This window comes from Panthera onca, chromosome D2 (assembly GCF_046562875.1).
Source record: "Panthera onca isolate mPanOnc1 chromosome D2, mPanOnc1 haplotype 2, whole genome shotgun sequence".
Lineage (NCBI taxonomy): Eukaryota > Metazoa > Chordata > Mammalia > Carnivora > Felidae > Panthera > Panthera onca.
In genome coordinates, this window is record NC_138349.1 from 9974269 (window position 1) to 9987036 (window position 12768).

The 12768-nt window shown below is 48.1% G+C and overlaps 1 protein-coding gene across 16 annotated transcripts in view; it reads right to left on the bottom strand.

Moving 5' to 3' along the window:
• The window catches only part of TACC2 (transforming acidic coiled-coil containing protein 2), a 210936-nt gene extending 204403 nt beyond the window's left edge, over positions 1–6533 (bottom strand). For 13 of the 16 annotated variants that reach the window (XM_078434899.2, XM_060641305.3, XM_060641303.3 and 10 more), the window contains exons 1-2: positions 6407–6532; positions 5432–5532 (exon numbers count right to left, since the gene is read on the bottom strand). Coding sequence is in view for 1 of the 16 variants with exons in the window: in XM_078434901.2 (XP_078291027.2) it covers positions 6407–6424 (18 nt within the window). In the remaining 15 variants the exon portion in view is untranslated. Of the gene's footprint in view, positions 1–5431; positions 5533–6406 lie in introns of all 16 variants that reach the window. The other 3 variants (XM_078434904.2, XM_078434895.2, XM_078434901.2) reach the window with 3 other exon arrangements.
• Between the last annotated feature and the right edge of the window lie 6235 nt (positions 6534–12768).

Consider the following 12768-nt stretch of genomic DNA (forward strand, 5'->3'; position numbering starts at 1 on the left):
GACATCGGTCGAGTCCCAAAGCTAAAGTGTGCTGTCATTTTTGGAAAGCAAATACAGTATGAACATAATTGAGAACTACAGGCCCAGGGGAGGGTTGGGGGGGTGGGGGAAGACGGGATGAGACACGACAGAAATCTTGAGTGTGGATGAGATATCAGTGCCAATTACGGCAGGGCCAAGATGTTATGCTGATGAGCTATATGTTAGAGCTGAACTAAGAAGCTGAAGATATTTGCCTTCTGCAGGACGTAATAAGTCTTTGCAAATGCAATTACTAGGCCTTGGAGAGGGTTTCAGCTACCATCAGGGAATTTTATTATATAAAATAGAGAATCACTTTTTAAGACATTTGTCCTTCAGACAAGTTTATTGTAGACTTATCTTTAAAAATTTAAGGAGAGAATAATCACTATATAATTTAAAAATTCTTACAAACGAGGCTTTGTTAAGTCCCATTTGTTCCAACTGTAGTTCTTTTCAGCAAGAACAAAAAGGGCATCTTGAGCAAATTTTCCTGTGTGTGTGTTTTTTAAAACTTTTTTAATGTTTACTTACTTTTTGAGAGAGAGAGAGTGTGAGCTGGGGAGGGGCAGAGAGAGGGAGACACGGAATCCGAAGCAGGCTCCAGGCTCTGAGCTGTCAGCACAGAGAGCCTAATGTGGGGCCTGAACTCATGAACAGTGAGATCATAACCTCAGCTGAAGTCGGCCGCTTAACCGACTGAGCCACCCAAGCGCCCCCCTGTGTGTTTTTTTTTTTAATTAACTTTTGAGGTAGCGACCTGTCTCTCCATGTTTCCTCCCCAAAAGATATAAAACAATGAGATAGAGAAAGTAAATGCGTGCAACAACCAGACCCTCAGGATAACTTGAAGACAGGAAGAAAGCAGAGACAGTTAAACAGCACTCTTCAGAGTAAACTGAATAACAAGAGGAAAGTGAGACGATCCAGGAGCGTGATTTCTCATGCGCCCATCCTCTGCCCTCCACGAATCTTTGTGGCAAGCACAGGTAGACTGACTAATGTAGAAAAACAGTGGCTGGGGCACCTGGATGGCTCTGTCGGTTAAGCGCCCTACTCATTATTTCAGCTCAGGTCACGATCTCACTGTGAGTTCAGAACCCCGAGCTGGGCTCTGTGCTTATAGTGCGAAGCCTGCTTGGGATTCTCTCCCTCTCTCTCTCTCTCTCTCTCTCTCTCTCTCTCTCTCAATAAATAAGTTAAAAAAAAAAAAGAGGGGTGCCTGGGTGGCTCAGCCGGTTAAGCGTCCGACTTCGGCTCAGGTCATGATCTCGCGGTCCGTGAGTTCGAGCCCCGTGTCGGGCTCTGGGCTGACGGCTCAGAGCCTGGAGCCTGCTTCGGATTCTGTGTCTCCCTCTCTCTCTGACCCTCCCCCGTTCATGCTCTGTCTCTCTCTGTCTCAAAAATAAATAAACTTAAAAAAAAAATTAAAAAAAAAAAATGGAGAAGTTGGAAGGAAGCTAACGAATGAAGCCTTCGTTGATCTACAACTATTCTCGGAATGATTAAGTTTCCTCGTTGGACTTCAGATGTGGGGCGCCACGCCTCCAGTGGACCTCAGTCCAAGCGTTGCTTCCCAAGCCCCAGCTCAGCCCCTCTCACTCACCCCTGTTTGTTTGGTTTCTAGGACTACGTATAGTCTGAGCACTACCCGGCTTCCAGAACGTGGGCCTGAGGATGGATCTTGCCATGTATGAACACAGCTCCCAAAAGATAACTTCCTGAATTCCCTCCCAGGAGGATCTGCCCATCTGATAAGAAGGTCTGGTACTAATGACTGACTGCCCATGGGCACCGTTCCTTCTCTGTCTAGTTGCTTCTCCAAGGTTGGCGTCTGTGATTAGGTCATTCCCCGCGCGCCCCCCCCCCCCCCCACCTGTTAACCAAGACAAGCCAACCTGAATCTTCTTGTTTGTGCTAAACGAGGGAGAGGTGTTGGCAAAAGCATCACCAGTCCAGGGGCGGGAAGACAGGCTGGCGCTGGGGGCGAGGGGAGCACACCCACCGAAGGCCAGAGAGCGAAACTGCCACCAGGTGATGCAGACAATAACATCACCAAATGTTCTCCAAAGAACTGGAACACACGAGAGGATGGTCTTGTGACTGACCAGGACTCGGGGCTTGGTCGTCTCATCTGTTTGCTATGAAATATGAGCCACAAAATGACTCCGTCAGATCCTAACTTGAGCCTCATTATCAGCTTCTAGCAGAAGCATGGTCACCGGAGCTGTTTTCTGAACCACCAAGACTAAATACAAACGCATGGTTTGTGAGCCCCCGGAGTGACCAACAAAATTATGTCCCCTCAAAATGAACAACCTTGGCCCCACTTAAAAGTGATCACTCCAGGGGTGCCTGGGTGGCTCAGTCGGTTAAGCATCCGACTCGACTTCGGCTCAGACCATGATCTCAGGGTCCGTGGCTTCGAGCCCCATATCGGACTCGGGACAGCGCACGGCCTGATTGAGATTCTCTCTCCCTCCCTCTCTCTCTCTCTCTCTCTGCCCCTCCCCTACTCTCTCTCTCTCAAAATAAATAAACTTAAAGAACAAAGATCACTCCAGCTGCACCCACATCCATACCCTTTACTGTCCCTTCACACATAAGGAGCACAACCAGAGAGAAAGAATCTTCCATGGCCTAAGCCTTGCAACCCTGGATTTGATAAGCCTGAAAGGCAACTACTCTGAGGAGAAGCCATCCTTTGGTAGGGGCTGGGAATTTCTCTGGGGCCCCGGAAAACCGACCCACAAACCAGCTTTAGTCATTCCTGAACCGACGTGAGCAGCTCGACTACAGAAAGTTAGCTCCCTTTGCTAGAACAACATGGGCCCGTGTCGCTGGGTTTAATCTCTTTCTAATTCTTCGGCACCAATTCTGGCACCGGGCTCTGCCGAGGCTGTTCCCTGACTTGCGTGTGGAGCAGAATTTCCCCTTTTTAGGTCACAAACTCAGAGTGCTCCCTCGTCCCAGCAACTCTCTGCCCCGGGTCAATTTTCAACACCCTCCTTGACGGCATTTATGAAACGCTGGCAAGGTGGCCGCTGGGTTGACCCGTTCCTGCTCTCCACATCATTTCACGGGACTGAAACACACACACCAACCAGCCACAGCAGGCCAGGGGTATGGAAACACATCGACGTCCATCTCTTCTAAACACGGCTGAATTAAGGGCCGTAGGACCGAGGCTGTGGACCCTCCGGTGACTCTCAAAGTGTTCAGACGAGCCTGCAAAGAGTTGTCTTCCTGTGTTCGTTCCTTGGGCAGGGATGGCTGCTGCCTTGTAGTCTTGCCACCCTGGAGCGTCCGACCCCCTGCCCCACCTCCTGTGTGGGGTTGGACCACCTCACCTCGGCTTCCACTCTCGGGAATTGGAGATTTGGAGCAAGGTTGCATCATAGTGAGTTTTGTTCTCTACTGGCCGATACCTCACAGTCTGGTGAATTGCACCTGTCCGGGCCCCCCAGTGTTATGCCTTACACCCCGCACACCCTGGCCCATTCAGCACACACTCTTGTGTGCAGCTGGCGGGTCTCATCATTGCAATCCGCAATAACGTCCACTCCCATTGGGGCGCGTGGGTGGCCCAATTGAGCCTCCGACATCGGCTCTGGTCATGATCTCGCAGTTCGCGAGTTCGAGCCCCGCGTCGGGCTCTGGGCTGACAGCTCGGAACCTGGAGCCTGCTTCAGATTCTGTCTCTCTCTCTCTCTCTCTCTCTCTCTCTCTCAAAAATAAAATAAAAAATAAACATGAAAAAATTTTTAAAAAAATCCACTCCCATAGAATCATACACTCGAGCGAGGAAATTTCAAAGGCCCGCCATTGTCCTTTGCTCTGAAAATGGCTCGTTTCTCATTCTCCCCCGTTCCCTTCCCCCCACCAACCCACCTCCTAGACACTGCTGACGGCACGAGGGGTTGATTCTGGCTTAAGGTGGGCCAATCAGATTTTCTCTCTTGATATGTAATAGGGGCCCTGGAAGTCAATCAAGGGGCGGGGGCTGCGTGAGTCACAAGGCAACGAGGAATGGAGGCTGGAATCCGTGCCAGAGAGCCCCCGAGACTGCGCTTGATGATGTGAGGGATGAGCAAGGTTAGGAGCCCAGCAGACACCAGCCCACCCTCAGACCAGAAGGACGTAGGTGCTGGCTGAGAAGCCGGGACACAAGGAGTTGCTACGGCCCACAGCGACGTCTTCTCAACTGATCCCCCAGCTCGTTTCCAGGGAGTTTCTGTTTCTGGCAACCAGTGTTCCCTGACTGACACCACACTCAGAAGTTGCCCGTGACCCCCCTCCCCGCCCCGTCCCCATCCTGCTTCAGCATCTCCGCGGCATCTGACACTGTCACCCCCGCTTTCCCCCAGTGGGTCTGTCCACTTACACAGGTGCTCCAAACCCCGGCTCTCCTTGGCCTTCTCCAGTTTCTCTTCCCTGCTCTCAGGGAAGCCATTTAACAAGACCCAGGATTTGGGGCAGCCGGGTGGCTCAGTCGGTTAAGCATCCGACTCTTGGCCCCGGCTCAGGTCATGATCTCACAGTTTGTGAGACTGAGCCCCACATCGGGCTCGGCGTCGACAGTACAGAGCCTGCTTGGGATTCCCTCTCTCTCTCTCTCTCTGCCCCTCCTCCCCTCTCTCTCGCTCTTTGAAAATAATTAAATAAACATTAAGAAAAAAATAAGATCCACGATTTGGTCTTAAAGCCTGGGGTCCACAGAAGATTCCACTGGTTTCCATAGCCTCCCCTGCCGAGTCCAGGCGGAAGGCTCCAAATCCAGGCCACCAGCGCTCACTTCCTCCCACACCCACTGCGTTTTTAACTCTGGTGGCAGTTTCTTCTTAGATGACTCACTGTCACTTAACCTCTTGAAACAATTCTGCACCATGATTGCTCCTTGGGATCTGCCCCACCCCCTCCAGCCCAGGTGCTGTGGTTGTGCGAGTGTAGCTTACAACTATATCCTCATTCCCAGCACCTGGTACACGGGGGTCACTTGAGTGTTTGCGGAAAGAGCCCAGGGGACGAATGCGTGATAGACTGTGTTTTAATTTTCCCTCGATTTCATTCCTCCTGTCTCTCCAATGCACATTCACCAAGAACTCTGGGTTCTTCCTTCCCAGTGTGTCATTCACGGTCCCCTTCCTCCCCATTCCCTTTGCTTCTGCGTCGGACCCTCATCACTACCCATTAGACCTACTGCAGAAGCAAGCGGGTCTCCAGGTCGTGATGACAAAACTGACCCGTGGCATCCTAGGAAGATGGAGGCAGCAGGGATTTCAGCTCTTCCCAAATCTCCCCATGCAAACAGAGCACCAAGCTAGGAAACCCCAAACCCAGGGGCTTCGAAAACAAAACTGGAGCATAAGGCTTTTCCTGGACATCAACCCCCAACGGCCACGAGACCCACCTGGTGTTGGTGTCCGTGCAGGAGGACGTGGAGGGAAGCAACGGGGCACTGCCAGCGGGACCCCAGAGCAGGACAATCCCAAAGTCGCCAACGGGCATTCACTGGGAAGGACAGTGTGCCGATTTGGAAGCAGCAGCTAAAACCGGAGGGGCTTTGCCCCCTCTACACACGCACATGAGGACAGTCCACACCAGTGCGTACGCGGTGTGCGTGGGATAAGGGGTGGAAGTCTGTGCGTTCCTGTTTCATGGAACGTGCTATGAAATAGGACCCACATGCGCACGTACACGCTCACGCTCCACTGTGTTTTACTAAACTGTAGGATTTTCGAATAAGGCTCAGCATTCTGCATAACTTGAGTGTGGCCTGATGATCCAGTTATAACCGACACCAAGTCAGGCTCGGAAACACACGATTTTTGTTGAAATCACATGCAACTCCGAGTTGGCAGCCACAGCATCGAAACCGGCCTGAAAAGGTACTTGTGTGGGTCCAGAGAAACACTGGCAGACGTGACTGAGTCAACACCGTCAAGAGTTTTAAAATAACTTTTCCCCCCATAAAGTCGTGGTGTGTCGGAGCCTCAGGGGCCTCTTAAATCGTCATTCCACAGAACCGTAAATACTTGAAAATCCAATTTGCAAGGGGCAGAATCATAACAGAGGCCAGAAGAATGAAATTTCATCCAGCCAAAGCCTTATTTTATGAACAAGGAGACCAAGGTCCAGATCAATGGGGACTTATCCTACCAAAAGGAAACAGTAATTTACGGGAAAGAAAAAATACAGTTCATGCAGCTTCGGGGACAAGGGGGCGAAGGGCGTGGAAATAAGAAGCACAAATGTGCCTTTAGTTTCCCTTTATAAGGAAAGAAAAGAAAGAAATGCATTTATCCCTCTAATCTCAGTAGCCAAACCAGTTTAAAGCCACACGTCCGTTCAAAGGAATAAAGCCGTCAGGCTGAGACTCACTTACCCAGTATCCTCTCAGCATGAGGAGCAGAGAGCCGGGAAAAGGCCCTCTCTTCCTGATGTCAGGACTTCTCAGCACTGCCCTCCGCCCGTGGTCTGTCTTCCCCCAGAATCACATGGAAGTGTTCTATAAATGTGCATTGGCTTAAGGTTGGGAACGCTGGCCTGGGAAGCAGCGGCGTGTAAGCGATCTGACCCAGGCCAGGCGGCAGCTTTCCAGAAGGCTCTGCAGCCCTGAGGGAGGATAACAGGGGCCAGGGCGGTTGCAGGTATCGAGAGCCTGCAACTCTGTTCTCCTCACTCTGAGTTGATTTGGGATCCCAATCCAGTCTCCACTGTCTTGGGTTGCAATTTCATTTACTTGGGGGCCGTTCTATATTTTGGCGAGGACCAGCCACTTTTCAAGACACAGCAGCCTTAATAATAATAAAAACAAAACACACCAAAAAAAAAAAAAACCCCTATAAAATGAGAAGTGCTTCTGGTTCAGCTCCCACAGACCTCATAAGATCAAGTTGTCCTTTTTGGAAATGTCACTGTGCTCCCTTGAGACAGGGAGAATGAACAATCGCTCTTAGGCCAGTTCTAAATGGCAAAGCTACCTAAAATTCCGTCAGTATTTCGTGGGTCAAATGCACAACCATACAACGAAAACAAAGCAACCATCAGAAAGAGTGTGGAGGTCTTTATGCACCGACCCTGAGAACTCCCCAAGTTACATAGGTAAGTGGGAGAAAAAAGTAAGGTACGGGACAGTATGTGTAATATGCTATCATTTGTATAAAACAAGGTATACGTGTATGCATACATCCTATATTATGTGTGGTGTGTGAATTCTATGCTCTGAAAGAATCATACCACACGCTTATAATAAATAAATGAGTGACTCCAAAAATTCACACAAGCGACTAGTGAAGGGGGGAGCAGTTGCGGCCAGGAAGGGGCAGAAACCAGGGGACAGGGAAAGGGGGAAGATTGTCTCCTCACGTATTTCTTTTCCTATTCTAGGAATGTGACCTCATGTGTATAGTCGTTTGTCAAAGAAAAATTTTAAAGTAATCTCATTTCCATTAGAAATACTTAATTTTCAAAATTGCGATTCAGGGCACTGAATTCAATTAACCATAACGCGGGCGCGCGCGCGTGCGCGCACACACACACACACACACACACACACGCACTTTTTTTTTTTTTTTTTTTTTACATATTTAACGTCTTTGATTAGGTTGAAATTCCCTAAGAAGACAGAGTTTTGAAATAACAAAAATCCTGGCCTACGCAGGACCCATCTGTGAGTTCCGATCGAGGAGTCTGAGGGCTGGACATCTGGCCCCGATGCATCTCCTCTGTAGCCATGACTTAGAGCAGGTGCCCAGGTGCCTCATCGTGTGTAAAACAGCCCCACAGCACCCCCTCTCCGTGGGCCCAGCGTGTCCTAAGCAAGACGATGTACATAAAAGCCTCTGAAAACAGAAAGCCTTTATTCAGGAACAGAGTCGTTCACGGTGATCACATCTTGTAAGATTTTTCTGAAGTTCTTGTGTAATTCAATGCCTCAGATCGTGGAAGGCAAATTCCCCCTGAGAATAAGCATCAAGGAAAAGGGGATACTTCCAGAGGGCCTGTATCTACCTTCACTTCTTAGGGCCGGCTTTTATTTTCTTACCCTGTGCAGGGCGCCTTCTGTAGGTGACCTCCTGGCATGTCCCGGGTTGGGGGGGGGGGGGCGGGCTGTGTTCAGGGCTTTCTTCTACGCCTACCTTCTGTTCCCACTTTATTAAACCAGGAGCATTTTTTAGTCCTTGCCTGAGTACCAACGCAGAACGCCTGGTTGAAAATGCTTTGAGATGTAAAAAAGTTTTGTTTTGTTTTTTTAATTTTTTTTTATTACACTGAAATCACTAGTCAAAGTCCCGGTGCCTAGGAACAGGGTGGAGGGTGGTTCCCACAATCCCAGGACAAACCGCAGACAACTGCTCGCCGGCTGACGTGGCGCCACCGTGTGGCGACATTGCCAGTGCAGCTTCTATCGTCCGTTTGACCCGTCAGCTTTGAAAGGCTTCTCCACCAAGACACTAATTCATTAACAAAAAGCAAATAATGGTTTGAATTTGGCGAGATTTGAAATCTTTTCAAATTTGCTCATAAAGCGAGGTCTCATCAATATTTTTTTTTAATTTTCATTCATTTTTGAGAAAGAGAGACAGACAGACAGACAGACCAAGTGCGAGCCGGGGAGGAGCAGAGAGGGAGAAGGAGACACCGAATCCCAAGCAGGCTCCGGGCTCTGAGCTGTCAGCGTAGAGCCAGATGCGGGGCTCGAACCCATGCACCTCGAGATCATGACCCGAGCTGAAGTTGGAGGCTTAACCTACTGAGCCACCCAAGCGCCCCTCATTAATATTTTTACTGCTACATTCCCATCTTGCCCAATTCAAATTCAAATAAATGCAGCCCTACTGAAAATGACTGGCAGATGGCAGAGAACACGAGAAGAACAAAACATTTTGCAGGCAATGCTTAGAGCTGCTGGTTCTTTTGAAATTCCGAGGGGAAAATAATTCAAAGTTATGTTATGACAGTAAACAGGTGGATTTATGAAAATAAGAAGATAATGTTTACGGCCCATTTTCTCCCTATGCAGTGAAAAAGAAATTCTCATTAATGAAGCAGAGTTCCTCTCCTTCAAGAATTCATTGAAGTGATAGCAAAGGAATTTATTTTTGTTGGGACCCTAATGAAGCGAACTGGGACAGAACATCAGTCAAGAGACTGCTCCATGTTTGTGGACATCGGAAAGAGGACTGAGGTCTGGTAATGGACGTATCAGGCCACCGCCTAGAGTTGGGGTAAGAGAGAGTGGTGGGGCTTCGACCCGAACAAGACCCAGTCTGCACTGTAGACCCAGGAGAGGCTCTGAAACACCAGGAACAATGGAGGGAAAGGAACTGGGGTTCAAAATTTGAAAATTAAAAGTTGGTATAAGCAGAGCCTGGGTTTTCACCGTGTCCTATCCCCCTGATGCCCGTCGACCAGACGAAAGCAAAATCAAACAAAACCCAAACCTCCCACACAGTCCGAAATAAAAAATTCAATAGCAGGTCGAAGGCAGACAAACAAACAAACAAACAAAAAAACATGTCCCGAAATAGAATGAAAGAAAGATTTAAAATAGGAAAAAAATATGACAGGCTTAGAGAATCAATCCATGAAGTCCCGCATCTCATTAACAGAGATGCAGACATGAAACAGAAAAGTGGAAAGAAGAAATTATCAAGGAATGAATGTAAGACTATTTCCCACAGTTGAAGCAGGTGAATCTCCAGATAGAAAGGGCCCAGTAGGTGCCTGGCACAGTATCTTACAAATCCCTCATGGGTCTACGTGTTCTTGGGCTCTGCTAAGTAGTTCTTATGTTGAGGGAGGGCTCTCACGAAACTGTCGTCAGACGAGAGCTAGAACTGGAGCCATCTGAAGGCTCGGGGGGTTGGATGCCCAAAAGACTCACTCGCATGGCTGGCAGGTGACACAAGCTTTGGCTGGTAGCTCGCCCGTGACCTACACATGGCCTCTCCATGTGTCTTGGGCTTCCTCATAGTACAGAGGATAGGTTCCAAGAGTAAATGTTCCGCTAAACAGAATGTGGAAGCTGCCAATCTCTTAAGGCTTGGATCCAGAAATTGGCCCTGTGTCACTCCTGTATCCTATTGGTCAGATGGTCGTGGGGCCCACATTAAAGGGGAGAAAGACATAAATCCCCTCTCTCAGTGGGAGGAACTTCAAAGAATTCATGGCCATCTCCGATCCACCACCAGTCTTAAGTATTTCTAGAAACAGATCACAGGTCACTTATCAATAATGAGAATCAGAACCAAACTCATTTTTCCAGAACTGTCTCCCTTGGACACCACACTCCAGCTACCCGTGCTGAAGTTTCCTGAAGTTTCCAATATGCCAGACTCCTTGAATCCTCACAGACTTCTCTTTGCCGTTGCCTCTGACCGGAATACAATTTCCCTGTATCTTCGCGTGACTCAGTCCTTCTCACGATTCAAGTCTCATCTCAAATGTCACCTCAGAGAAGATGTCCTTGCCCAGCATATCTAACATAAGTCACGATCAGCATTTACACCCTTAGCCTTGGCTACATCCTTCATAGCATTAATCATTACCAAAATGTTATTTTTGGTCTTGCTTTTGTTTATTATCTATCTCCTCTCTAAGAGCAGGGAGTTTGTCTCATTCTGCATGGTATCTCCAGCACCAAGACCAGTGCCTGGAACAGGTGTTGAGTGGTTCAGAATCCGTTGCAAGCAGACAAAGAAACAATGTCTCTAAATTCCTGATGAAAAAAAATATATATATTTTCCATCCGAAATTCTATATCCAGCCAAACTATGAAGCAAATGGAAGGGTAGAATGAGACATTTTTCAGATTCAAAAAAACTTGCCTCAGTAAAACCAGGGCATAAACTAAGAAAAGTGTTTTTTTTCCCCTAATGTTTATGTACTTTTGAGAGAGAGACAGAACGCGCACAAGCAGGGAAGGGGCAGAGAGAGGGGGACAGAGGCTCTGAAGTGGGCTCCATGCTGACAGAAGCGAGCCTGATGTGGGGTTGGAACTCATGAACCATGAGCTCATGACCTGAGCTGAAGTCAGATGCTCAACCGCCCCGAGCCACCCAGGCGCCCCAAAACTAAGAAAGGTTTTAAACACAGAATGTAGCAGAAGAAAGCAGGAGAGGGAAGCCCCACGGGGACAAATGTCCAGCAAGAAGGGGCTTACAGCTCATCCAAATCAAGGGTGTAGACGGGGTCCTGGGACAGAGATCTCCAGAAAAAATAGATAGTGGACTGGGTGAAGAGGTTAGAAACAGTGGACAGTATATTTCTTCAAAGATGCACTCAAAGCAACTAAAAACGACAGAGGGAAGCAAAAGTTTAAGAAAGAAAACATAATCGGTAATCCTCTTGACCTCTAGCCCTGCAAGAAATGCTATTCACAGAAATCCAATAATAAACACATGCTCGTTGATTTTCAGATTTGAGAATCGACCTATAGACAAAGCACAAAGTGCCTACCGGTCGTTACAGAACAGCCTGGATGATTTTGTGGCTGACCTTGTGCTGTGCTGTCCAGATGCCCCTCTAGGGGGGAAAAAAAAAAAGAACTTCCTTATTACCCCAGATGCTGGAAGTGCTGTGGTCTTTTTGCGGACGGTCTCAGCCGAAAAGAGATGCGTGAAGGGCAATTCGGCCTCCCCTTCTGCCCAATCCTGCTTCCTTCCCTTCCATGACTGCACCCCTAACAAAATTCCTGCAGGCCAATGGGTGTCACAGAGAGTGAGAGCTGGTGCCAGAAGCAGGGTGGTCCAAAAAAATGGACAGTAGGATAGGATTTGGGAGTGGTTTCACCTGCTACCTGACTGACAAGGAGGACACCGTCACTGATGCACACTAATCGTCCCTGGTACAATGTGGCAGTACGATTGTTAAAATTGTTGCTGGCGGTGAGCTCAGATGGTACCTCAATGAAAGAAATGTATTCGCTGCTGCGATGTGTCAGGTGTTAGTGACATGAAAGGAGTAGTGGCCATAAGGCCATTGCCAAGATGACCGCTTTGGGACAAGATAGCATATCGGTGAGAGGGATTCATCAGCAACGATAGCTAATGTGAAGGCTGGAGGCCCAAGCATGCAGCCAGCGCATGTGAAGGTTGGTTACAAACAGAAGGACGAGGCAAATAAGTAAATATGCTTACTGATGATAATGGTGACCAAGGTTTCCCACAGTTGAGAAGGGATTTGTAATATGGAAAGAGAAGGCTAGGAAAAAAAAAACCTAGAGGTGCTGTACTGGAATTAGAGGTTGGTGTAAACGTGTAGGTTTTTTTCCCCCCTTTCTTATTTGAACACGTTTTAAATTTATCAATGTATCTATCTAGAGATAAAGATAAAAGATAAATAGATTGTGTTTATCATGTGTGAGTAGGTAAATAGGAACATATATTTTCCAGCTCTATTTCTTTGTTGTTGTTTTTTTTCCAGAGGTCACCTTCAAGTTCAATGACCAGAACAGATTTCATGGAGAAGGTGTTTTTGTTTTTTTCAATATTTATTTTTGAGAGGCAGAGAGAGACAGAATGCAAGCAGAGGAGGGGCAGAGAGAGAGGGAGACACAGAATCTGAAGTGGGCTCCAGGCTCTGAGCTGACAGTGGGGCTTGAACTCGTGAAATGCGAGATCATGACCTGAACTGAAATCGGACGCTTAACTGACTGAGCCACCCAGGTGCCCCTATCTCTATTTCTTGAGGGGGTCTACAAGCCATGATACTCCAGCATACAAAAGTAGGAGATAGTGCCAT